We start from the raw sequence: 27,476 nt of genomic DNA, 5'->3' as shown, positions 1-27,476 counted from the left end.
TCACCAAAAACAAACAGTTTAGCTGCAAAAGTTGGACCTCAAAGGATAGGAAGCCGCACTCATCCTTGGTCAGCCACAATGAATACAGAAATCCACCGAGTCCTGAGGATTTGCATACATTTCCCTATGTGGTTTTTGCCTCCCAGTTCCTTTGCATGCCTCTCATGGGAAATCTGGAGGCAGCTCTCTTCTCTCCCACACACACTCTCAGAACAACAAGAGCTTCTGGTTTATTCCATGAATATTATACACACAATAAATCTTTATTTCTGAATTATTAAAATATTGTACAGTACAGCCTTGAGGGGGGAAAAAAAGAAAAGCAAAAAAGCATGAGAGTGAGTTTAAAAAAAATCTTTATTCATCTCCAAGATAAAAGAAACTCATACATGTCAAACTGCATTCAAGTCCACAAATCCTCCTCTGTCACTCATACGAAGCACTTTCCAGTATTTTCAGAATCCTGCCACAGTATTAAATCAACTGTATTGCTATTGAAACAATGATTCAATTTAATTTAACCTTTGAAACCCAGAAAAGCAGGAACACCACAAAGTGAAATGAAAGAACAAACCAGAGGGGGAAAAAAGACAATTTGCAGAGATCTGAAACCAGAGAAACACACTAGGACTTAAACTTAGCCCCAACGTCAGTGGTTCATTCTGACAGGTAAACACCTTCCAATCAAATAACTGCAAATACTAACAGAATTAAAATTCACACTCATTTGGTTAATGCGTTCTTACATCAGCTGGTAAGAACATGTCCAGTATCTCTTCCTCACGCTCACACCTCTCTGTTAACATGGTTGAAAACTCCACGTTCTTTTAAAACATCTGGCAGAATATCAACATCTGGATTAAAAGTCAGTGTTTTTAGACCTCAAGTGGAACAAATATTTCAATTATCTTTTCATTTTTAATTGCCTGAAACATCCATAACAGTTGTTTGAAATGATAACATGACCAGTACAGAGTGAATAAATGCTTAGACAGTTCTATAGTGTGACTTTAAAAATAAATGTATCCATAAGCAGATAATACTTTGTTTGCTTTTGCATGTCTTACCATAAATAATAACATTTTCTTAAAGGGTTGGTTTCTATTTGACCACCAGTTAGAAAAGCTTTACAAGAGAAATCTCTCTCTCTCTCTCTCTCTCTCTCTCTCACACGCACACACACTCTCTCTCTCTCAGCTGCATCTCAGGGCATTGAATGCGGCCAGTGAGATTATCAAAAAAAAAAATCTTCTCACGTATTTACTACTCTTAAAAATGAAGAACACTGCAATTAGAAACTCAGATAAATATATGTAACGAAGATTTAGTACTCTTTTCACATTGCTACCTTCAGTGGATGGAAGTGGTGGAGCCTCTGGCCTCCAGGATGGTTGAGACAGACCAAAATTTATACGCACACTAAGAAATTAGGAGGGGAAAAAAATACATTTTTAACACATGCTGCTTCCAGGAAGTAGCTGGTTGCAAGTACCTGCCTGCTGTGATGTCTGACCCACAATGATCTAATTAATATATGACTAAAGTGCTAGTTTGGGGATTTCATTTGGTACAAGCAGAGAAATTGACTCGGTTCTTTAGTGTTTATACCAGGTGTTCTTGTTATCTGAGCCCTTCTCCTACGTGACTGGATGGCTGTGTGAAAAGTAACAGTGTTGAGCTCAGTTTTAGTAGCTTCAGTAGTTGAACACTGTTCAATCAGGAAACAAAGAAGCAACTGAACGTTCAGCACCTTATGCAGCTGCCGCTGTCTCTTGTATATCAAAAACAGCAGCAAGCACAGAAAAAAAGTGCGTCTGCTTCAGGAAAAAGCAAAACAAAACAACAACAAAAAAAATGCGTACACACGTAAATGCTGTGCTAGGATACAAATATCCTGAACTGTTTGTTTAGCACACGTTTGCATATTTAGATCTGATCCTAGACACGGATTTTCCTCCTTTTTTGGGGTACACAACAAAAAGGTTTCGTTCCTAATGATTGTTAATTATGATTTTCAGTTCCTGTGTCAATTATTACTTGTTGGTACTGGAAGGGCCACGTGCTTTTTTTTCCCCTGACAGAGCAAAAGCCAGTAGTGAACTATGCCAGAAACAGATAATTACATGGAAAAAGGTTAATTTACTTAAAAAAAACAAACAAACAAAAAAACTGCCCGAATTTAAAGTGATTTGTTCAATGTGCATCATTTTGTAGGTGAGCACACATTAACATCACAGCATTTGCAATTTCTCTGGTTTCAGATGCAGCACATGTTAAAAGTATGACTTTTCAGGTTTTTGTCTCTCAGCCACCTTTCGGATTACATCATCAAGACTAATCCGAGGCAAGTGATCTATACAGTCAATAACGGTACAAACCCATGGGGCTTTTACACTCGATATCTAATGCTGAGAAAAATGCCAACCTTTAGATTTTACACACACACACACACACACACACACACACACACACACTTACATTTTTTCATTGTAAAAGTCAGACTCTTAAAAATGCATTGAACTTGATCAAAGTGGATTTTCTTATTTAGAAAAAAACACTAACTTTTGACAGATGTAAAATAAATAGAGATTCGTTAAAATGTATGTACAAAAATGGACAAACACTCAGTAGTTAAAATACCAAACTATAAGGAGCACTGCCTTCTTTCAGGTCAGTGTGTTTATGTCAGTTGTACTGTTCTGTCAAAGATGTAGCTTAGTGATCGATCCACAAAAAGACACAGCTGTTGGCAGCTGTACACTGTTGTGGTTGAACGATCACAATTAACTATAACTAGTTTTACCATCACTGCTGGACGGACTCACCAGTGCTGTTTGTAGTGTTAATTCTTCCTCCAACATAAAAAATAGACTCTGTGTCCCAGGTATCCTCTTGTACCCAAGACAGACCTGTAGCTCTGGGCCCCAGGCTGGATTATTAATGTTCGTTGATGGAGAGAAGTAGTAGTGTTAAGGCCAGGGCTTGTTGAAGTCTCTGTTTGTGTGTGTGTGTGTGTGTGTGTGTGTGTGTGTGTGTGTGTGTGTGTGTGTGTGTGTGTGTGTGTGTGTGTGTGTGTGTGTGTGTGTGTGTGTGTGTGTAACATCAGATCTACATCTGCTCCACCGGTGCTCCCTCTTCTTTAGGAGGAGGCTCTAAATGAATGGGAGTGACATTCGCTGGTTTCCTCACACTGATCAGAATAAAATAAGAGAGTACACATGAGGTTACAAAAAAGGAAGTGGAGCGATGATAACATTAAGCAGAGATCAGAGAACCTACACAGAAATACAAGTGAATTAAGGCAAATTGTTTTTTTTATCTGGTGTGAATTTACCCAAGATGGTTATTAAAATGAGAATTAAAAGCAAAAGACTTTAAGAATGCAACTGTAGTTGGCTGTTCTGGTTGTTGTGAATCTGAAGCAGATTAATCAACCATGGTGATTTTTGTCTCTTGTGGTCACTGACAAAGAAAACATATATTGATAGGAAACATTATCAGTAAATCAGTAATTAATGCAAAAACAGGGTAAAAATTCTCACTCCAACTAGAGATTCTGTTAAAGGGCTTAAAGTTATTTTACTGAAATAAAGTTTTATAAAACAAAAACAATTGGATGGTTGAAGAAAGGAAGTGTAAACAATCACAGGAGTTATCATATTACTTTTGAAATAAATTCCCTTTCTCCCTCTGATGACTGGCACAGTGCAGCAGGAGTGACTTTGCTTCTTTGTATCCTATCGTATTCACATCATGTCTTGAGGTGGAGTTTATATAACCTTTATATAATTATATAAATTAAGTTTATGGGCAATGGAAGGAAATCAAACATTTTCTTCAAATATTGGTGCTAATTAATTATTTATGAATTATTCCCTCCCCTCCAACAAGGTACCTCTTTAAAAGAAATGAGCCAGGGTACTCAGGAGTGTTTCAATAGTCTGCCTTCCTGAAATGCTCTTCTCATTAAAAGCACCAGTTGTAACCAGTACCTCCCACATGAACTCTTAGATCCTTCACTTAATCATGTTTACAATTAATAAATCTGCTCCTTGTGTTGCTATGAGAATCAATCTAACTATAAACAAGTGAAAGATGCAGCATCTCACCAAAATATCAACAATAGGGCTAAAACTTTAGCCTACATATTAGGAGAATGCACCTTCTAAGCATTTCAAAGCTAAATACCAACTGTGTAACAGAATGTGTGCTGGACTGCCAAACACTTGAGACCTGGACCTGAATACATCCATTCCAACAGAAGACTGCAGGTGATAGCAGACTGACTGCCTGATTTCATAGGCAGGCAGCAAACAGAGACAATATTTTGTTTAGATTGCATAAGTTATTTGCATAGCCCTTTATCTATCCAAAGTACCTGAAACTTTTCCTTTCTCCCTTTCCTGTCACGTAAAAGGTCATTGTTTGCCTGTGTTTCCACTGTGTTGAAAACCCTGAATTATTCATGTAACAACCAGGCCACATCTCTGCTGTTTGCATCCCTCTCCATCTCCATTTTCTGTTCTGCATTTACAGGCCGTCACACAGAACCTGCTGCTCTAACAAACAGAAGCTGCTCTTAGGTAATAAACAGGATCTTTTACGGTTTCCTCTTAGGGCTGTGAAAATGTTTCATCTTGTTTCACACTGCTTTAGGGTGCAACTGCTGTAAACCATCAGATAATGGTCATATGATTTCCATGTCTCTATCTCTGACTTTCTTGTTTTCCCAGAAAGATTACAGGTATGGGCTACATATAATCTGAGAGTTACTTACGAGTACGGGGAGATCGGAACAGCCACGACCAACACATGGTTCCTTTTTCTGAAGAGCCGCCATAGACCTCTGTGGTATCCCCGAACATCTAGATCCCAAACGTGCAGGCACTAAACAAGAGACATGATTGAATTTATTAGGGCTTAAATCACTGCCTGTAAAAATCACAAGCAAGACCACTTATGTAAATATGACCACCTTGGCAAGCTCAGTCCAAGTGGATGTGTCTGTTTCAGACTCCATCTTAATGAACATGATGTAGATCTTCCCCTCAGAGTCAGGTAGGAATGAGTCCTCACATGGGTTTTTGGTGTGGTCTAGCACCTCTGCCTCTCTGGAATATCACACACACACACACAAAATTTACTTTTTGTGGTTTACAACAACCATAAGCAAACACGCTGAGTGATGCCAGAGTTTGTACTCACTTCAGCAGGTTCTGGATCTCAACTTCATAAGCATCTTTCTTCAAGCTGTGAAGACCAATTAAAACCAAGTCTGTCACCATGTAGCCAGATTACTTACAAAAAAACAATAGCATTTAATCACATGGCTGTACACACCTGCCCACGTTCTTCAGCTGTACATTGGGAACAGTGTTGAACTTGTGCTTTTTGAAATATACCTCCTATGTGACACGATAAGACAAAAACAGCAATCTTTAACAGCGGGCTAAAAAGATACAGCTGACTTAACTGCTCTAGTGCTGCCTTCAGACCTGTCGCTTTGTGTCAGGAATACACAAATGAAAAGCTGATAACAAAAAGCATTTTCCTTTCAGATCTTACGTGAAAATAGCCATTCATGTTGAGGCCGATGATACCAAAGTGGTAGGAGCGGGATACATCAGGGATGATACACTCTCGGCCTTTCCTCTGCTCTGGCATTCGCATCCACATGTCCCAGTCCCACAGCTACAAGCCAGAAAGAGCGCAGGCACGCACTTAGTCACGATCTTTTCGCCACGGCCTCACATGCATGCACAGCGTGTTCCTGCATTTGTTTTTACTTGTCAGCTAGACACTATTCTTTTTAAGGGCTACATAGATATTATTCAAGATTTTTAGAATTACAACATGACAATAAAATCAACAACACAATATATTAAAAATCCTTTCATGCAGCTCCTTTTAATCACTTTTCTAAATGACAAACTTTATTTATAATTAAAAGTTATTGAAGATTATTCACTTCACATATCTATTTATGACCACTGGAAGAATCAATCGGTGATAAATATCACAACAAAAGAAAAGACAACTTCAAGCACCTTTTCGGGTGTAGGCCATTTTGGCTCCAGCTCATCTTTGTAGAGGCTTTTCTTCAGCACCCAGCCCAGGCCGGGCATACTCTCCACCCTGTAGAGCAGGGCCGGGTCCTCTGCTGTGTGCTCATAGCCCTGATCAACACCACATATAGGGGAGTGTTATCATCTACATAACAAAGACTGGCGGGACAATGTTCATGAAAAGCAGGCTTAGAGAAGTCAAATAGTGAAGTCACTTAAGTGTGAAAATAAGGAATACAGATGATAGTCAGCACTCACCTGGTCGTTCCAGGCTGAAATACAGTACAGGCTGTCATCCTCATCCAGCAGGTGGATGGTCTGACTCAGAAAGCTACAGAAACAGAAAATATTGATAATGTAACCGTTTTTTGACAATAGACTGAATATAAAAAGGGGTCTAGTTTGCAGTTATGATTTTAGAAAAAAAACAAAACAAAAAAACATGAAGAAAACTTTGATCTAAACAGAAGACCCGAACATACAGACGTCTGATCACTGAACAGGAACATTTTTCTGGTACTTCAACAGATTACACTGAGCTTTTCTACCAGACCTTTCATAGCAAGTGGTCACTGTGATTGACAGCTGACACGGGGAGCTTCTGAACTGGACTTGTAGATATTCCTTCAAGAAACTACAACTATTGGACATAAAGAAGAAATAACAGGCTTGTTTTTGTCAATAGAACCAAGCTTTAATTTCACTGCTCTCTAACTGAAAGCTTGAAGCTCAAAAGCAAACTGGCGCAAACACAGATGATGGCCGCAAGTTCTTCTCCACTATTGAAGTCAGAGCTTCAAACAGATTGGTCAGCCCAGGAGGGAAGCTGGAGCTTTCACAGCAGCAAACACACAGTTCAAAGCACAGCCTGTCCAACAAAGGAAGGCTAGAGGTTCTAACAGAGCAGAGCATTATTATCACTGCCCTCTACTGCCATCTGGTGGTGAATCTTGCAGGTCAGCGTGTTAAAGGGCCGTCTCAGCTGACATTATAGAATCAAAAACATCTTTAAAAATTTCACAGAAGAGCTGAGGATGCTATGCAGAAAGTTCCTTTAACAAAAAAATAAAGATGTATTTCCACTTTCTCTCCTCATCATTTCTTAATTAAATTGTGGCTAACTATAAACCACAGCTTGCTGCAAAAGCAACAGCACACAGTTTGGACACATATTCCTAGCATACATTTGGGTCCTTAAGAGTAAGCATCTCATTTAATGCACAAGCTCTCTTTCTCTTGGAGAAAGAGATTGAGCACCAGTTTTAATGTGTGCCTACATTCAAACCCAAAGGTGGCTTTGTTATGAGAGGACTGAAACAAGCAACCTTCACAAGAAAGTGCACTGTGAGTTCATCTCCAAGGTTAAAAATGAAAATACAGAGTTCTATTCAATGGGCCTGAAGTGTCTTATGACGTGATTCTGCTTCACATCCCCACCCTCCCATATGGAAGTACTAGAGTACTGGTGCAAGTTGCTGGTTTGATGTCGTTTTGACCGGTCGTGCACCTTGGTGCGTTCTTTCACTGCCGCTGCAGCCAGGACAAAGATACAAGTGTAGGACTGTCAGTTTTTACTGTAATTTTAATAACGTCTCAGTACAGAAGCTCAGAGATCACAAATTATACAGAGAGATGTAGTGGTGCAACGGATCACGGTTGATCCGTAATCCGAACCCACTCCACGGTTCGGCACGCACGTTATTCCGAAAAAGGAGGAAAAAAGGTATGTGTATGGTGCGCGTGGTGGGTCTGTCAAGCGATAGTTATGGCCGGCGCTAGCGGTCCAAGTGGAGGAGCAGAGGAGTTTGCGGTATTTAAGCAGCCCTTTGCCGCCCAATCCGACCGGGCTAAAGCTATTACAAAAGCTACTGGAGTGTTTAGCTGCAGACGGGAGGCCGTATTCCCTTGTGCAAAACAAGGGGTTTAAACTATGATGAACGTGCTTGAGCCACACTATGATATCCCGTATGATATCTTCCCCTGGAAGACAATCTATTATGGTTGCTGAATCACCAATAATCAGAGTCTGTTCCTTGGCGGGTGTGGCACTGAGTGTGTGTGTGTGTGTGTGTGTGTGTGTGTGTGTGTGTGTGTGTGGGGGGGGGGGGGGGGGGGGGGGGGGGGGGGGGGGGGAAATTCAAGATGGTGGAATACCGTGAACTTCTGTTTAGGCCTATTCTTCATTCTAATCATCATCCAGCCAGCCTGATCTCCAGGCTGCTCAGGACAATACAAGGGGGGAGTCACCAATCAGCCAAGCAAGAAAAAGTGTAAGGGGCGTACATTTTGAACTTTTAACAGCAGTTTAAAGCATTTACAGCTTACTACACTGAAGTAATTAAGTAATACATAAGCAATTAAATAAACTTCACAATAACATTAAATGTAAAATCAATTTAAAGGGACTCTGCTCTGAAATAATGGAGAATTTTTAGCACAGCTTCCATAAGCATAAGCATGAGTAGAGTCTAACAGAATGAGACTACCAGGTTAAGAACCAAAAACAGCAGCTGCATAAAAAGTTGTCAGTAGAGAGTGACTAGATATCAATCAGTAAGAGCCCTTTTCTGGAACTAACATGGACATCTGGCTGCTTTTAGTAGTGGTAATGTAGACTGGAAGAAATACCTGAAGAAGTCAATGGATATATCAAGATCTTCTTCTAGTACAATGGCATAATTAGCATCCTGGGAAAAGATAAAACAGACACAACAAACTCTAATGAGCGCATACATATGGTGCATACAGACTCTACCCCAGGCAACTGCACACACTAAAACACCCACAGTGCATTCACAGAGTTCACTGCATAAAATCATAATGTCAGTGTTGACAGTAAGAGTTTCAGAAGTCTCATTAATATTGAGTGGAAGCAGAAATTTATATGTATACAGTTACAATTCAGACTTATGTTAGAGGGTTTACCTCTGGTTAAGTTGCAGGTTAGTTATGATGGTCAGAGAAACAAATGAATTGGAGCAACTGAGTGTGCACTGTGAAACCTCTGTTTGGACGTGCCAAATGATTTTTTTTCTTAATTAAAGAAATGCTGAAGTGCAATGTAAAATTGAGGCTGTACAATGCACTTATTATAAAAGATGAAAAATTCAAATAAGAGTTATAACAAACTGAATTAACATGATACAGCTGAGTGTTTGATGTTGGTCCTTACTGGGTGAAGATTGAAGGTTGCTGTCAGACTCGCTTTGTAGTGCTGTGATTGAGGAAAGAGATGTTTGAGTTTCACAGTAACAAAGAATAATTTAATAACAACACTGCTCAACGTTTCTGTAAAGGAAACATTGGTTCTTTAAAATCTATGCTTGTACTGCTCTGAATTATGTGTTAACCCTTGAATGAGAAGCTGTTGCTTACCTGAGACACTCTGGCATTCTTGATGCTGATAGGTGTGTGTTGAACTCCCTTCAGTCCAAACAGGTCAACAACATCCATTGGCTCCTGAGTCAAAAAGGCAGATGTTTGAGAGCTACAAAAAGATTCTTTAATAATTTGCAAACTGTTTCCCTGAACAAAATCCACTGAGGTGGTGAGTATAACCTGAAATGACAATTCTGTTTCTAAAAGAAATAGAAACCTAAAGAGAAAACACAAAAACATCCAAAAAACAGATTTCTGTAGTTCTAGTTTAAATTCTTTTAATCTCACAAAGGATGCAGTTTAATCCTACTCTCGTGGTAATTATGACGAGGATACACTGTAGAGATTAATTAGTTTTTTTAACATTTAACAAGATAATTTATAGATTCAGTTCATTCATTTGGTAAAACACACGTGATCGTTATAAGTCAAACAGACTCCCAATAAAAAATTTTAAAAAATTTAAAATTGGGGGGCAGTGGTCAGTGGTACCCCTTCGTCTCCTAGAGATAGTATCAATTTCAAAAGCCTTGTTTTCAAGTTATTGCATTCACAAGGCTTTCTAAAAAAACTTGACCTCTGACCTTGAGGTTGAGGTCACTGAGATTCAAACTCATCCAACATTTTTATTAGGAGCACCAATATTATCAATTTCAAATTCCTACGAGTTACTTGAGTTATCGCGTTCACAACTTCGGTGCCAACGCTGCCTGCCCGGCAGGTTAACACCAAATCCGCATCAGCCTCTTACAGCCAAGGTGTAAAAAGTTATCAATAACTTCAAAGTCTCTGACAAGGAAAAAGATATATAGATACCTAAACTATCTATAAAGACTTCTGCAAATAAAATTATGGTTGTTGTATTTGTTTAAAATAAGGTATTGAAATATGATGTGTTGATTAAGATCTTAAAATTGTATGACTTTGATAGTCACATGACCTAACACCAGCAAAGGTACACCCCAATCACTGGCAGAAGTAAACTGCAGCAATCAAAATAAATAAATACATACATACATAAACAAATAATAATAATAATAATAATAATAATAACAATAATAATAATGAAGGTACCTCATAATATCCATCAATGAAGACTGTGATCATCTGTGGGTTAACACCATGGGCTGAAAGAAGTGACCTCAGCATACTAAACAACAACAAAAAGCCAAACACTTAGTTATATTTTGACAGAGATTTATTACTTCCTTGTATGACAGAAGAGTATTTTTCAGATCTTACCGGTAGAGATAGTTAGGTCTGTTTCCTGCAATAACGGCCACTGGGACATTGAAAACATTATTGATGGGGAGCTGCAATGACGAAACAGTAAAAATGTGATCATACTGAATCTATACTTGCACACAAGAAACTCAAATTAGTGGACAAGAAGACAAGAATCGGTAAAGCATACACCTGACTACTTAAATCCAAGTATATGAGCATTTTAACAATGACACTTTACATAGACTATACAGCCTCATGTATTCGGACAGCTGGCCAGGTAAATTCGTCAATTTACCTTTATTTTTCCATCTGTCTAAGAAGTGGTTGTTTTACTACTGGACTCTAAGCTAACTCAGTCCTTCCTGTTCTGTGGCATCCTTCGGGCTTGTTTGTCGGATGGAGGCCCCTTATGTCATTCAACTGTCTTGAGTCCCTCGCAACATGCTCAGACAAATTCCAGCTCCACCATTTTGGACTGCAGATGATGACAGTGTGTTCTGTTCTGTTGTGGAGATCCATTGCAAACTGGAGGGTCACTCTAACTGAGCCTGAAGAGCACTAACGCCAAAATCCTGGGCTCACTACAGAGCAGCACAGGAAGTATCATCGAGACAGTGAAGTTGAGCATACTCAAACATACGAGCAAGTGTGCTCAGTGCCTCACTACTCGCTCAAATGCTACTCTCACTTCTGTGGGATTCTGTCTTCATCCAAGACCAAAAAAACCATACAAATTATAGCAAAATAAATAAATATCATTGACTGATGCAAGGACATTACTCCCTCCTTACAGCTTGGCATTCCTGTGCTTCCCCACGCAGGAAAAACATGGTGAAACTAAAGAGTCGTGTCTGTTACATGTCTTACAGGGTCAGGATTAAACTCTACGGGTGCCGGATCTTTGCAGCTGCAGATGCTGCCGTATCCTTCCACCTTGCTGCAGAAGAGTTTCCTCCTCCTGTTCAGCTCCGTGTCTGCCCAGTGGCACTCTGCCTCTGCAGAACATAAGAACACATCCCAAATTATTTTACAGTTTTTTGTAACATATAAAATTATTTTGAACTTTATTCTCTTATGGGTTCATAAAGTCAAAGGAGCTTGCAAAGAAAAGCGTCTGGACTTCTTTAAGTTGCTTGAAGACGTTTCACCTCTCATCCGAGAAGCTTCTTCAGTTCTAAGGTCAAATGGTGGAGAGTCCCAGATATAAACCTAGTGGGAGAAACCCCCCACAGAGGGACAAAAGGACCCCCTGATGATCCTCTAATCGCCTGAGCCAAGGTGTGAAACTGGGTGTGGGTCCCAATCAGCCAGAGTTGAGCCAATGAACACACCCGAAACTCTGGCTGATTGGGACCCACACCAGAAGCTTCTCGGATGAGAGGTGAAACGTCTTCAAGCAACTTAAAGAAGTCCAGACGCTTTTCTTTGCAAGCTCCTTTGACTACGATGACCTGGATGACTGAGAACCTTCACAGACGATTCATAAAGTATTCCGATTTCTATATCACCAAAAAAGTTGGGGTGGGGAAAAAGGCTGAAGAAGTAAATAATACTAAAAAGATAGAGCAGGCGGAACATGTTGCAATACATTAGGTTAACTGTCAACAGGCCAGCAACATGACTGAAAAGAACATGTTTGAGAGGCAAACTTGCATCTGTGTCATCCATAAATACAGCTTAAAGCTCTATCATGCAAAAGAGGAAGATGTATATGAACATGATCCAGGAATACTGTGTTCTGCTCTGAGCCAAAGCTCACGTAAAATGACTGAGGCAGAGTGGGAAACTATTCTCTTGTCAGACAAATCCAAATGTTAAATTATTATTTGCAAACATGGCTGCCGTTGCATTCTCTGGATTAAAAAGAACTGGGACCATCCTGCTTGTTATCAGCACTCAGTCCAAAAGCCTGCATCTCTGATGGTATATAGATGGGTGCATTAGAACTGGCAACTTGCACATCTGAAAAGGCGCTATTAATGCTAAAATGTGTACACAGCTTTTAGAGCAACATATGCTCTCAAAGAGAACACGTTTTTTTTCCATGTGAGGCCTATTTCAGCAAGACAATGCTAAACCGCAAAATACATTGGTCAGAATTATAGGTGTTGAACTGGCCTGCCTGGAGCCGAGACCTTTAATTAGTTAAAAATATTTGACACATGATGAAATGAAAAATACAACAAAGATGACACAAGACTTTTGAGCAGCTCGGCTCTTGTATTAAACAAGAATGAGCAACTTTCCTCTCCCCAAAGTTCAGCAACTGGTTTGAACTAATATTTTTTCTCAGTTTTAACATTTGTGTTATTTTGTGCATAAAATGTGTTTGAGACCTTCAAATCATCATCTTTTTTTAAATTTACATTTTACAGTTTCCCCACCTGTGGCCAAAATGCTCATGCTAAACCTACAAAATGTGAAATCCAAAACTACCGGTGAATTCAACCATCATTCATATACAGTCTTTGTCTCAAACTTTTAACCCATCTGGTCCCTACACCGCCGGGACTAAAACATCTTAATATAAGGAGAAGCAAATCCCCAACTTTGACTTTTTTCTCAAGGACCCAACTTTTACTGCATGTCATCGCACTTTCAAAAGATTATTCATAAAAAAAAGCTACAAGTCTTTTCGTTTTTTTATAACATTTTGTGCACGAGAGGGGAATCAAGTTTAAATATTTCACCCTTTGTCAAGCATGCTAAAACTGGCTCTTACCTTCAGAGGCAGTAAGTTGCACTTCAGTCTTGAGCAGCACTGGGTCTCCCCAGGTAGACAGAGCTGGAGACTTTGAATGCTTCTCTCCATAAACCTGACCTGAACACAAAAACAACATCAAGTCAAGAGAGGTAATCTCAGGGCAAGTATAAACTCTTGTTTTTCCTTTTGTCTCTTCCCCCCTACTGACTGATTTATTTGATCAAAGATGCCTTATTTATGGTTTACACTGATAACTTCTCAACAAAATCCAAGTTTATGTAGAAAATAGTGATGAAAAACTGCACAGACAATATATCCATCTGTTTTGTTTCTTGTAAATCAAAGATGATTAATTTCAGCCTAAGAAAAAGTGTTTAGCCATTAGTGACAACACCTCAAGCACAAAGGTCAAGACACAAATGTGAATATGTAGAACAAAAAAAGTCTTTCTTTCAGTCATACACAGTAAAGTTGTAGTGGCCCTGAAAACAATCTAGGCTGATTCTAGTTAAAAAAAAATAAAAATAAAATAAAACTCATATGTCAATCCACGATAAAATGGTGCACTTTGGGCTGACTTTGTGAAATCTCATAATCAAATCTTCTTAATGTTTCTAAACAACCAATCATAATTCTCCCCAGCTCCTCAGATGTTTTGTGACTGATCGATTTAGTGAAGCTCTGTATAATGGCTGTCCTCAATGTCATTGTTAAAAATGAAGGTCTGCTTTTCTACCTCCTTTCTTCACCACTAGAGTCCACATGTCTCTCCAGCTCAGATTGAGGGACACCTGGCTGCCCAGACTCTTGAGCAGGTTCTTAGCAGCATCTTTCAAGTGGAATGTGCCCTCATCCTGCAGGACAAATAAGCCCCCAAAAAACACAGTTACAGGTATGGTTTATGACTGGAACATGAATATCCCCTTCACTCCTCAGATAGTTAGAAGCTCCTGACCTTTATGGTAAAGATGAGGATTCGACCACGAGTCACCATATTGAGGAACAGGATCATGGCTTCATCCTCATGGGGAGAGTAGGTGTCAAATATCCTCTTGGCCATCACATGACCCTGTGTGAGACAGACAGACAGACAGACAGACACACACAAAAATCTGAAATTGCTAAAAAAAAAAAATCTACTACTGACATTTGATAAGTTTAACTTCAACGTTGTTTGTATTGTGATAAATACAGCTATAAAAACAGTGAAACAATTAGCAAAAAATCATAATATGATGCATCCATTTTTTCCTCCTACCTCTAGTATGTACAGTAATTGCAGTTTGTTATATTTACATATGAGTTGCCAGTGGAAAGACATGCGTCATGATATGAAGAATAAGCAGCACATGCTCACAGTTGCTTGGTTGAGAACTATCACATGGATCCCTCTGCCTTGTTCTCGCATGTCATCTTCCAGCACCTGCAGGAACAAGTAAAATAAAGAAAAACAATATTTTTACTGAGCCAAGTGTGTCAGACACTAATCTTATTAGTGTCTGACACACTGACTTCATTGCCAGTGGCAGTCTAAGATGGTAAAGTTATCCACGTGATGAGAAACTTACTGGAGACTAATTTGTATTGTTGTTGCTGTACATGGTATTATTTATTAAATACAATATAATTCTGTGAGAAATGTGGCATGTGAATGCTCGGCCAGAAGAAACAGTCTGACGCTTTGTGTCTATCATTAACCAAATTCATTATAAAGGATTATTACCATTTTGAACATGAGTTCAATGACATTAAAAAGCCAAAATCTAAACACCTTGCATTACCAATATTTCCCTTGACAAAATCGAATTCAACTGAAAACCTAACAACAAAATGAAGGTTAGTGGGAGGAAAGATTAGTCTAGGATGTATAGATTGTCTTGAAAACTGCGATGGTGAGAGGCCCAAGCAGCAGCTTACTTGGTCTGAGTAAGATTGTTGTTGTCTTCAGGCACCTGGAAAGTTAGTGAGACCAAACCCTCTGTTGTTGTGTGAGTCTGTTATATTAGCTAAGCCCCTTTGAGTATTAAAGCAGGATGTCTCAAGTAACCTGTCAGTAGGCATCAGCCAGTTAACCAGTTAATCACCCACCGTGGTGCCATCTACTGCCACGTAGACCTTGGAGCGGCTGGAGTACACCTCAATGTCGAGGACTTTGCGTCCATTAGCCGGCCTGCGTGCTGTCTCCATGTTAGGAATAACATCCTCTAAAGAGAGAAAAACAAACATCAAGATCAAAATGATGCACTTCATAATAAAACTACACTTTAATGGAACACCGTGTATCAGAAGGTTAATGAGTGATGGGTGAATATTAGGGGTGCAACGATACTCGTATCAATATTGAACCGTTCGATACAGTGCTTTCGGTTCGGTACGCATGTGTATCGAACAATTTTTTAATTTATTTTATCAACTTTTCTTCTGACGATGCTGTGTGTGTTGAGCGCTCAGTGAATCTGCGTTCGACTACTCCGCCTAGGCTGCACTGTCGAGCACAGATCCACTGAGTGCCACCCACATGCATTCAATCAAGCTAGCGAGACAGAAGCTAAGCTCATTGCAACATGGCAACTGCCTTAATGCCTCCCGAAGTTGAACCTCCTCCACTGTCATTGAAATCTGGCGTTTGGAACTTTTTTGGCTTTCGTGTGAAGTATCACCCTGATGGTAAGCGCGTTGTGCACAAAACTACAACAGTATGTCGGATGTGCCACGCCATGGTTAATTACATCGGTGGCAACAACAAATATGAATGCACATTTACGCCGACATCACCCTAGTGCAAAGACGAGTGAAGGCAGCCAAAAACAACAACAAACACACATGCTACACACTTTGCCAGAGTCATTTAGACAGCCGTTAGCGCATGATTCTAAGAGGGCAAAAGAAATCGACAGGGCAATTGCTACTTTTATTGCTGTCGACATGCGACCCTTTTCTGTTGTAGAAAACACCGGGTTTCAGGAAATGCTGAGAGTACTTGAGCCCCGTTACAGTATTCCTTCACGAACCTATTTCACCGATATCGCAGTTCCTGCTTTGTACAAGGAGACAAAAGCAAAATTAGAGACGGCAGTGTCAGCAGCACCCGCTGTTGCTCTGACCTCAGACGGCTGGACGTCAAGAGCTACCTCACTGTCACCGCACATTACATTGATCCGGAATGGCAGATGAAAAACTGTGTTTTGCAGACACGTCTGGTCGAAAGTCACGCCACTGACGACTTAGCCAAAGGTCTCTCTGAAGCTGTGGAAGACTGGAAGTTAGTGCGACCAAATGTGACAATACCTGTAACTACTGACAATGCTAAGAACATAGTTAATGCCGTCACAGCTGCTGGACTGGGGCCACAAATCGGATGTTTTGCACATTCAATTAATATAACTGCTCAGAAAGGAATGGCAGTGCAGAAGGTTTCCCCATCTCCTAGCAAAGATGAGAAGAATTGTCTCCTTCTTTCACAGAAGCACAACAGGATGCAATGTGTTTAAGAAAAAACAGCAACTGCTGCAGCTTAGTGGAAAAAACTGATTCAAGATGTTCCAACTAGGTGGAACTCCTCTCATGATATGATGGAAAGATACCTTGAACAGCAAGCTGCAGTGTATGCTGCTATGGCCGACAATACTGTGAAGAAGAGTATGAAGAACATTCAGAATCTAACTCAGGAAGAACATGCACTGGCTGAAAATCTTGTTACAGTCATGAAAACCCTAAAAACTGTGACAGTCATGATGTGTGAAGCGTCATCTCCAACAGCATCCATGATCCTGCCACTTAAAATGAACATCCTGAACTCTATGGCGCAGTCTGGTGATGACAGCCCAGCAGTGAGAGATGTAAAAAAAAAAAAACATCAGGGAGGACCTGGAGAAGAGATACGCTGATCCTGCCCTTCAGAATTACCTATACAAGTGCACAGCTTTAGATCCTCGATTCAAGTCCCTGCGACACTTGGATAATGTCACTCAGCTGAGAGTCTATGGAGCACTCACCACAGAACTTGTCTTGAGCATTGAACAAGTAGGTGTTCTTTTTTTTATTTTTGAAATTTTATTTAGCTACTGCTTGATTTATAAATATTATTTAAACAAATACAATTAACAGTTTGGTTGTTTATATTTCCTCAGGACCAAGCTGCAGGCACCACAGAAACTGCGACCTCCGCAGAGACTCAAGCAGCAAACTCTTCAGATTCACCATCAGCATTTCCACCAGAGAAAAAGTCGGCCATGAAGGAGTTGTTTGGAGAACTGTTCATGTCACAAGAGCCAAGGACCAGGTCTGCAGCCGAAGTGGCAGAGGAGGAAATTAACTTGTACAGGTTAGCAGACTGCATTCCCACAGATGATAACCCACCGAGATGGTGGAAGGAACATCACAGCTTGTACCCTCATCTTTCCAAGTTGGCACAGTGTTACTTGGTTGTACCTGGAACCTCTGTCCCAAGTGAGAGGGTGTTTTCCACAGCAGGTGACATTGTCACAGCAAGCAGATCTGTACTGTCAGCAGAACATGTGGACATCCTAATTTTTCTGAAGAAGAACATGGAAATTGAGTAAACTATGTTTTGGTTTGTATTTAACAGGACCGTTTATTTAAGTTGTTTATGCTGTATAAGCAGCTAAGTGCTAGCATTCCAGAAGATGAGTGTTAGGGGAGGTCCATTAAAGAGTGATTCATTTTATGGGTACCTGATTTGTTATATATGCTGCTGAGAATATACCCCAGAAGAAGGGTATAGAATAGCTTTTATTTGTATTTATTTTTTATTCTTTACATGGTGGGGTTTTTTTTGTTTGTTTGTTTTACATGGTGCCAAGTCTGCACAACAGAAATATGTGAAGTATAGCTTTACCAGATTTAAGTTTTCATGCGTTTTCTGTACACTATAGAACATGGTTCTAAAAAAATTTTTCATGTCAGGGATTGGGTGTGGTTGTTTTATATTATGCCAAGAATAGAAAATACCGTCAGGGATTCCCAAACAATGCAGAACTGTATGTGGTTGATACCTTGTTTTTAGAACATTTCAAATGTTTAAAAATATATTTAGGAAGGCCTTTCTGTGCAATACATTTTTATTTAAGTTGTTTTTGTTGTATATGCAGCTAAGTGCTAGCACTCCAGAAGATGTGTGTGAGGTGAGGTCCATCAGAGAGTGGTTCATTTTATGGGGACCTGATATGTTCAATATGCTCGTGAGAATTTACCCCAGAAGAAGGGTATAGCATAGCTTTTATTTTGGAAAAGGACATTTCTCTGAAATAAACTCGTTTCCAAACTCCTTTATTCTTTTATTATTTTGTTGTTTCAGCAACATCTCATTTAAAAACTGTATTTTTGAGTTAAAAGAAATATTTATAATCTTAATAAATTACAAATTAAAAAAGGCATGAACATTTTTTTGTATCGAAAAAATATCGAACCGTGACACCAAAGTATCGAACTGAACCGAACCGTGAATTTTGTGTATCGTTGCACCCCTAGTGAATATGTCAGATAGCAACAGACAGATCAACCCTCAACTCTTCTATTAAACTGATTTTGTACATATTTAAATACTGACTGTTACATTAACATACAGTAAACGTTTCAGAGGAATTGACTGAAAGCTGCATTACTGTCCAGAGAGTCACAGAGTTAGACATTTGGGGACTATAGACTGTACTGTATACTGTACACATATATTGTAGATGAGATATTTTATAGAGTCACCTTGAGGAAACTATATAAATAAAACTGAATTTAAATCCATGACAAAATCGCAGCGTCTGTCCAAGTATACTGATGGGTGAAAGACTGTAGTTAAAGTTTACTCTGAAATCACGAATCAAGATAAAAAGTTCAAGTTAACATGTCAAAGGATGAGACATCCATCTATCAGGCCGAAATACTACTAATCACAAAAGTCTGCTACAACTCAAAGCTAAAGCTGTGGTCACTCGACATTCTACACTCTGGGTAGAATGTCATGGTAATGAGTTGCTTGTAGCAGTTTTTTTTGCGGAGTTATTATACAGCACAGATCTTTAAAGTCTTAGAATTAGACGCATTAGTGTGAATTCATTTAGGATTTTCACCAATCCACACAGGGTCAAAATCGTACATACAGGCTCAAATTTATACATACACTCACTTAAACCTGAGTGTACTAAGTATAAGTAAAATGACATGTGAACATGTTTCTCACCATATTCTTGGGCTGCTGCATCTTCACTGGCAACTCTTCTTGTATCCAGGATGAGTTTAATGTTGACTATGACGGTTATCAGCAGAAACAACACGGCACTGGCCTGTAGGATAAAAAAAAAAAAAAAAGTATCAGTGTTCATCTTGATGTCTGTAGTTAGTTAATTTTGATATTATTAAACTCTACAAATGGTTCACTTAATTGCTGATCTACTGGCACTAATGAGTCTTGATTTCTGTTGTGAGATTCAGATGGTATTTATTTTACTGTCATTTAAATGCGACACCCAACAAGTATTATTGCGGACCACATCCCTCCCTCTATGACTACTGTGTGCTTATTCTGACGTCTGTTTACAGGACAACAAACCATGTTACAAAGCTTAAATCAACTCAAACTAGTTTCTTGAACATGACAATAATCTCAATGTACTCAAATGGCCTCCACAGTTACCAGATTTCAATCCAGTGGATTGCTTTGGGATGCAGTGGAATGGGAGATTGAGATGAACGTGCAACCAACAAATCTGCAGCAGCTGTGTGATGCCATCATGTCAATATAAATCAAAATCACTGAGTGTTTCCAGCATCTTGTTGGATCTATGCCATGAAAAATTAAGGAAAATAGGGGTCCAACCCAGTACGAGTAACGTGTAACCTTCAAAGTGCCCAGTGAGTGCATCTAGGAACGGGCACTGATATAATCAAGCCAGGATATGTCTTGCAGCCTTTACTTTGAAAGAGCACCTGACATTTCGTTTACCAAAACTTTTTGGCAATATGAAACCTTTAAATATGAGCTAATGTGGCTTGTTAAATGCAAAATAAGCGAGAAAACAGAACAATTCTCCAGGACAATACGTTTACTTTACTGATTTACAGCAGCAACATCACTCTTTTGCTGAGCTCTATCAGTATTTACCTGACAGAACCGGCGAATCGTCCTCTTGTTGGTCAATTTGTATTTCCAGGTGAGATAGAGACTCCTCTGTTGACGGGGGATGAAGGGCTTAGCTCGGGGATTGGGGGTCCAGGTCTCCATCCCGGACACCGACAGCCGCCTGGACACAGCTCACGCCCTCCGCCTGCTCTCCTCCACTTTCTGCAACCGGGACATGAACAACTCCACACCACCAAAACACGGCTGACTCTTACATGCTCATCTGAGCTAAACAAGAGACGCGAATAAAAAGGCACTGTGCACAAATAGTCACCAAGTTTAGCCGACGACACCAAACTGCCATGTGACTGTACGGGGCTTTAACATGCTCCAGCCGCCTCTTTTCTGTTTGCGTATGAACATCATTAATCACGGAGTCATCAGTAAGTCTTGTAGTGTCATTTATATTCCATAGTAAGCAGCTGCTTCTAGAAAAGTAGCTTTAAACCGCAACATACACAGAGTTTCTGTCGCAGAGCAAAATACGTCACAGAGGTCCTCTTCCTTCTTCGTTTTTTAAATAGGCAGAAAAGACATTGGTGTATTTCTGCCCTCTACTGGTTGTTATTCGAGTTAACGCTTATGATTGACGTTAATTTGTTTGTTTGTTTTAAAGTAAGTAAGGTAAGTAAGAGCCCGCTTTCCTTCGTATTTTAAAACTTAGAAGGACTTAATGGGAGCAATAGCATTGTGTATTTCAAGTTGAAATGTCACAACAATAACAACAACAACAAAATAGCACTGCAGCTTTTACAATCTTTCTGTGTTGAGCTTGCACGATCTCTCCAGGAACTCCAGCTGGTGATTCTAGATTGGCTGTAGGTGTGGATGTAAGCATGATGGCTGTCTGTCCATGTTAGACCATTGACAGACTCTAGACCCGGCCAGGGTGTACTCTGACAGCCAGGATGGGCTCCAGCCCCCTATGACCCCAAATTGGATAGGAGAAAAAAAAAATTTATTTACTTATTATTTACCAGGCCACCTTTTGCCAAGTTTTCTTAGTTGCTAATGTTTAGAGAGGTCACATATTTTAAAGCTAAACATCCATGTGCAAAATGATGACTACTGCAGAGACAGACTTTCATTTGAATACATTTCAAGTGTTTTTAGTCATATACAGATAACAGCGGCACATCACTACTGGCAATGGAATCCTAAATATTGTACATAGAAAAAACTCCAAATTGCACATAAAGTAACACTCATGTATATATAAAATATAATAAAATATATATATATGTTGAGAAACAGAAAATTAAAAAAATGAGATGAGGTGCAACTCCCCACTCCAACAACTCATAAGAAAAGGCCAGCTTCACAGAACAACTGAAATGCCTGGCACTAGTTTATTTGGGACAATGCCAAAACAGCAAACAAAGGTTTAAGTTCCCTCGTCTTCCCTAACTGAAAATAAAAGGCAAAGAAAGACAATTTTTATTATCTATGCTCCTAACCAATAAAAAAGAGACAACAAGATTAAATAAAAATGGCTTCTTAATCCCACTACTGCTGCAGTTTATAACCACCTACTGGAAATAAGTCTGACTGCTGGCATTATAATCCAAGCTCGTACATAAAGGTACCGAATGACCGGTGATGGGTGGCCCAACACCCTATTTCCATACATAGAAGGGATGCCTTCCAAGAACATGGTAACAAATTAGGACAATTTCTAGCTAACCAGTCAAAATAAATTAAAAAATGACTATATGTGCCATTAAAGACTCATCTGGAAGCCCTGAAAAGTATGCCCAATAATAAACATAGATGAATGAATAAACATAGATTACTTAATTTGATAGACACAGTAAAAACACTGAAACCACAGTATTGTTTCTAAATGTAGAAAAAACATTTGATAGAGTTGATTGGGTAGGGCTCAGCCTTTAACTGTGTGAACTTCATTTATTTACACTGCACTTTGAATGGAATGACTTTGAAAAATAATTTCAAGAGGAATTCAGTTTAGACATCATCTAGTATGACCTCACCTAGATTTTTGCCTTTTGATGGCTTAAAATATCTTACGTCAGGTAAAGAAATCAAAAAAGTATGCAATCAACACTTCAGTTTCCTGACTAATACTTTGGGTAACACCCAAAATTAATCATTTGCTAACCTATCTTGCTAACCTAATTAAACATACACGTGGCGGTATTTTTTCATGAGAAGTAATAGTTCACTAAGTTCAAAGTTCATCATTTACAACAGTACAGAAGTTAAACATGACTGACTTTTATGGTGCCACACCCAAAGAAACAGTCCAAAGAAAGGACACCAGTGCTATTTAGAAAGCAACTGAGTTAGAAGATGAGGTGAGTAGCAGCTTTTCTGTTTTGTTTTGTTTTGTTTTTTGTTTTTTTTGGGGGGGAGGGGGGCGTATGTGATTTGAATATTTAGAGAACATTATATTTCTTGAATGTGCATTTGTTTTAATTTTGAATCCCCATAGTTCTTCTCAGAGTCAGTCAACGTTGGAGTCCAAACTGGAGGCTCTGCAGTGCCACTTCAACTGGAATCTGGACTGTAGCAGGTCCACAATTTTCCGTCTCAAGTACAATTTGGAGGACATTGGCACCGAAGAGGGGTACAGCTGGTTGGGTCACATTTATAACTTGCAGGGGTTCATTCACTACGAGCTGGGCTTCAGTGAAGATGCCCTGCGTTTTTTCAGCAGAGCCACAGAAGCCTTCCGTCAGATGAGAAACACAGTATCAGATGAGGGTCCCTGGCTGGTAGTGAACTATGGGAACCTGGCTTGGCTACACAACCAACAGGGAGAACAAGTACAAAGTCAGAATTACCTGTCAAAAATTAATGCACTGATGAATGAATACCCATCTCCATCCCAGGATGAACTCCATCCAGAGATCTCTGCAGAAAAAGCCTGGACCCTGATGAAGTTCAACAAAGAAAAAAAGCTGCTGGCTATAGATTACTTCCAGAGAGCCATCAGGATGCAGCCTGACATGGTGGCATGGCGGACCAGCTATGTGTTAGCATTAGTGAATGCTCATAACAATAGCGACCATGCCATTGTGGAAAAAATGAGAATCGCCAAAGAACACGATCCAGAGAACTTGTACCTTGCTGCTCTTTACCTTGATGCATGTCCTCAAAAAGGAACAAAAATGAAAGATGAAGTATGCACATTGGCCAGAAGAGTTTTAAAAAAGCCAGTTAGCAGCTACAGTGGTATCAATCCGGTACTTATGCTTTACAGTAAATATTTATCTGTACATGAAGCTATTGATTTGATAGAAGAAGCTCTGGAAAGACATCCAGATGAACGTTACCTGAAGTGGTGTGCTGCGAACTGCTACAGAAGTAGGATCTTTTCCAGGCAGACAAGGACCAATCTGCTCGAGCACAGCATGATTGACAAAGCCATCAGTCTCTGTAAGGAGGTGATTTCGCTTTACCCTCATTCTTCACTTAACATGAAAATAACTCTTGCAGACATGTATGTAAAGGTAAATAAGCAAGACAAAGCTGACCAGATATACAATGAACTGCTAGAAAGTGACCTGGAATATAAGGAGCAACAAATGCTTTACAACAAATATGCAAAACATTTATATTTTAACGGAAAGTTGATTGATAGACAAAATTCAATAGAATATCACAAGAAGGCAGCAGTGATACCACACCAATCCTTCCATCGTGAAAACAGCATTACAATGCTGGAGAAATACACTAAAAAATATGGTAGCAGAGAAATAGAGGAATTTCTAATCAAGCTGCAACAGTAAGAGCTCACACTAAAGTTACGAAGAAGAAAGAGAATAAAGATAAAGAACATTTACTATGCTGGCAGTCTAAATGTTTGCAACGAAACTAATAATAAATTATTATTGATTCAGATATTGTTATAACAGTAACAAGAACATACATGACCTGAAAAAGAACTTTATTGATTGTAATATTGTTCCATTAATGTTGCTGACTCTTACCCAAATTTTGCAGTTTGCATTTGTTTTTTGTTCATTCATTTAATTGTGTTTTACATAAAAGGTTTAATTTTGAAAAGGTTGAATAATTTTTTTTAAGAGCTTTTGTATTTGTTTCTTGTTATCCTCTGCGGCTGAGACAATCAAATGAAGTTACTGGAAAATGATCTGGAACAGTATGACACCTTCTGAAATGAGATCATAACAGTTATGTGTAAAGGAATGCAGAGTGATCAGCGAACATCTCCAAGCTGGCACGGGCTCATGATGCAAAAAAAGAAGTGAGCAGCTGCACGGTGGATTTCAAGCAGTACTGTCCTCAGCTTCTCACAGACAGTTTACAAAATGTGCACATCGACAAAGACTGAAGCAGATCAGGGGTATCAAACTGATTACAGGCCACATAAAGCCACTTTGATCTTAAGTGGACCAGTGACACCCTTTTTTCTGTTAGTGTAAAGAAGTCACATCTTTAACTGCTTTTCTACATGATAAAGAAAAAGTTGCTGTGAGAAAGAAAGAACTCTGTGACCACGTCTTTTTGGACTTGAATTGTAAGAAATAAATGTGTAAAATTACTGAAAAAGCTCTGGTCCACTCTTAGAAAGAATAAGTTAAACATTTTTTAATTCTAATATAATGTGTAAAACACTAAATATTTAAAAATGTGCACTGTTTTTGTGTTATTTTCAAAATCCAGCAAAAGCAGGATCTAAAACAAGCAGTTCAGGATTAATGTGTTTGTGTTTAAGTGTATGTTAACTATTATATTCTAACAATATAAACTGAATGAATGTAAATATCCAATTATTGTTTTTTTCACAGTCCTACACTTTTAATTTTTATCAAATCATATATTTTATGATTTAATGTGGGCCAAGGTGTGTATGGTATACTAAATTTGGAAGAATAGGTAATAAATTAAACTAAAAGAAGCTTAAACAGACAAGCTGGAAAAATAATCAAATCTTGCCCAGGAACATGACATATTAGTAGCGGGAAAGGGGCGGTCTTTCTTCATGCCACTCTGACAAAGGACACAAAGAGGGAGGCTGTCTGGCTTGAAATACTGTAAGACCCTACAGTAAGTATCCCTTAGTAGTTTAGCTTAATGTAATGAAAAAACATCATAGAAAAGTGAAATTGTAAAAAAAAAAAAATGAAAATACGTATTTCTGAAGGCATGTGATGTTTTTAGAAAATTATCGTCATATGAGGAGGAGTTTTGAGTTCCTCTAACTGGCTAGCTAACTAGAGAGCTAAATCAGGGTTAAAACTTATTTAAACAAGCGATTTCACACAGAAATTCTAAGTTTTGAAGTTTAAAAAATTAAAAAAATAAAATAAAATAAAAATGTGTTGAAAACATGAATTATTTTACTTTGAATAAATTGTTTTCTTGCATTTATTTAGTTTCACAATTTTTCTGCTTCATTTTCTTTTTTATTTCAAATCTATTTTTTTTAGTTTCAGGTCATTTTTAATGCATTTTCAGACTTTTGACCATGATTTTGTGTAACATCAAAGATGTTGCAAAGTGTAAAGGCGTTTTAATGTGGGGGATTTTATATACCTACCAAACAATCAAATCACAGTATTCCCTGTTGCTGGAATAAATTGTTTTCCTTTCACATGCTCATTCTCATATTCAGTGTCAAGAAGTCTGTCACACGCACACATATATTAATGCTATTTTATGATTACTTGTTACGAATTTCATACATTGTTTGTCACACTTACACTAATATAGGAGGAAGGGAGGAGACTGAGGGTGAGAGATATTTGAGGGTAACCTCGAGTGATATTGTTAGATATTACACTTTTAATAAACAATGGCAGAGTATCCAATGTTGACATTAATGTGAACAGTATCTTTAAGTCCACCCTTTATGCTGCCCGATATATGTGTCTGTAATGTCATCATTAAATTAAGCTAATACAGTAGTGTTAAATAACCGCTGTTTGTTCCAGGAGCAATTAAAATGAACTTAGCCAAAGACTACTGGATAAACTTACCAATGCAACACAGTGTCCACCAGTAGATGTGAACTATTAGCAGTTTGTTGTGAACCAGGAAATTACACTGTTTAGGTCATTGTTAGGCCAAGCTGAGATGCCACAGGATGTTCTAACTGCTTTAAATGAGATGTCAACTCTAGTCAATACAGCCGAAAACTGTAATCTGAACTTCAATCAGGGCCCTGTTTCAGGAAGCCGGTTTAGTGGAAAAACTGAGTAAGTATACCCTGAGTTAACGAAAACTCTGGGTTTTCGGTTTCACAAAGCGAGTTCAGATGAAGCCTCAGTGAGTCACTATGACGACACACTCCGTGAAGCTAACCTGCCCCCTAGCAGGTTTACTACAACTAACCCTGACTGTCTCCGCCCCTTTGTCGGAAACCTGACAGTAGGAAGTGTCGGACATGGCGTGCCACTTCCTTGAAGAGCCAGTAGATCGTGAAGCCCAAATTCTCCGCAGAGCTCTCCGCCGGGAGAGAGTGATCAGAGCGCGTCTGGACATTTTATCATTTCCTGATGATTTTCTGTGCGAACGTTACCGTTTCTCAGCACAATCTCTAAGTTATTTGGATAACATCCTCAGGCCATATATTACGCATGTGACACATCGCGGACATGCTCTCAGTTCATTACATATTATTTGTATTGCACTTCGGTTTTTTGCAAACGGGAGCTTTCTGTATAATATTGGTGACGCTGAGCACGTTTCCAAGGCTACCGTCTGTCGGGCAGTCAGGAATGTTACAGTTGCACTGAAACGTCTCCTGTACTCGTTTGTGGTGTTCCCCGGTCATAGACCCACAAGATTTATCAAAGAGGGATTCCACAAAATTGCAGGTAGCAGGATGAACAAAACTTAATTCATGATGTGGTGATACTTGGACTACTACTTAAATTGTACATTTATTTTCAGGGTTCCCAGGCGTGATTGGCTGTACAGATGGCACTCACATTCCAATCATTGCTCCTTCAGTAAATGAAGGAGACTATGTGAACAG

The 27,476-nt window shown here is 39.1% G+C and overlaps 2 protein-coding genes across 4 annotated transcripts; one reads left to right on the top strand and one right to left on the bottom strand.

Annotated features, from left to right (window-relative positions):
• Window positions 1–339: 339 nt before the first annotated feature.
• pomgnt1 (protein O-linked mannose N-acetylglucosaminyltransferase 1 (beta 1,2-)) lies at window positions 340–21,020 on the bottom strand. Of its 3 annotated transcripts, none has more exons than XM_076875682.1 (22): window positions 20,489–21,020; window positions 19,568–19,670; window positions 15,463–15,578; window positions 14,732–14,797; window positions 14,330–14,443; window positions 14,111–14,228; window positions 13,393–13,491; window positions 11,538–11,665; window positions 10,686–10,756; window positions 10,518–10,593; window positions 9,441–9,524; window positions 9,238–9,279; window positions 8,694–8,752; window positions 6,324–6,396; window positions 6,048–6,176; window positions 5,566–5,691; window positions 5,341–5,405; window positions 5,206–5,250; window positions 4,976–5,111; window positions 4,778–4,887; window positions 3,099–3,190; window positions 340–3,012 (listed from the first exon to the last, which is right to left on the bottom strand). In XM_076875682.1, exons 1-21 carry the CDS (start codon window positions 20,606–20,608, stop codon window positions 3,109–3,111), a joined length of 1,962 nt encoding a protein of 653 aa, XP_076731797.1. In that variant the 5' UTR covers window positions 20,609–21,020; the 3' UTR covers window positions 340–3,012; window positions 3,099–3,108. The 3 variants fall into 3 exon arrangements, with proteins under 3 accessions (XP_076731797.1, XP_024661450.1, XP_024661449.1); XM_024805682.2 differs by having other exon boundaries at window positions 340–3,190; window positions 20,489–20,668; window positions 20,781–21,019; XM_024805681.2 differs by having other exon boundaries at window positions 340–3,190; window positions 20,489–21,019.
• A 1,799-nt stretch (window positions 21,021–22,819) lies between these two features.
• Window positions 22,820–24,946, top strand: LOC101467351 (interferon-induced protein with tetratricopeptide repeats 2-like). The gene is made up of 2 exons (XM_004569369.3): window positions 22,820–22,824; window positions 22,962–24,946. Exons 1-2 carry the CDS (start codon window positions 22,820–22,822, stop codon window positions 24,259–24,261), a joined length of 1,305 nt encoding a protein of 434 aa, XP_004569426.1. The 3' UTR covers window positions 24,262–24,946.
• Window positions 24,947–27,476: the final 2,530 nt, after the last annotated feature.

This window comes from Maylandia zebra, linkage group LG17 (genome assembly GCF_041146795.1).
Source record: "Maylandia zebra isolate NMK-2024a linkage group LG17, Mzebra_GT3a, whole genome shotgun sequence".
NCBI classification, from domain to species: Eukaryota; Metazoa; Chordata; class Actinopteri; order Cichliformes; family Cichlidae; genus Maylandia; species Maylandia zebra.
The sequence above is the reverse complement of the archived record's forward strand: the minus strand, read 5'-3'. Positions and strand labels throughout refer to the sequence as shown.

What these genes read in the sequence shown, in the direction of transcription:
- pomgnt1 (XM_076875682.1), bottom strand. Translation starts at nt 20,608, where the DNA reads ATGGAGACCTGGACCCCCAATCCCCGAGCTAAGCCCTTCATCCCCCGT. An exon ending in TGCAGCAGCCCAAGAATATG is followed by an intron (nt 15,579 to 19,567) that starts GTGAGAAACATG and finishes TTCTCTCTTTAG; the next exon opens with AGGATGTTATTCCTAACATG. An exon ending in TCCTCATCTTTACCATAAAG is followed by an intron (nt 14,229 to 14,329) that starts GTCAGGAGCTTC and finishes TTTGTCCTGCAG; the next exon opens with GATGAGGGCACATTCCACTT.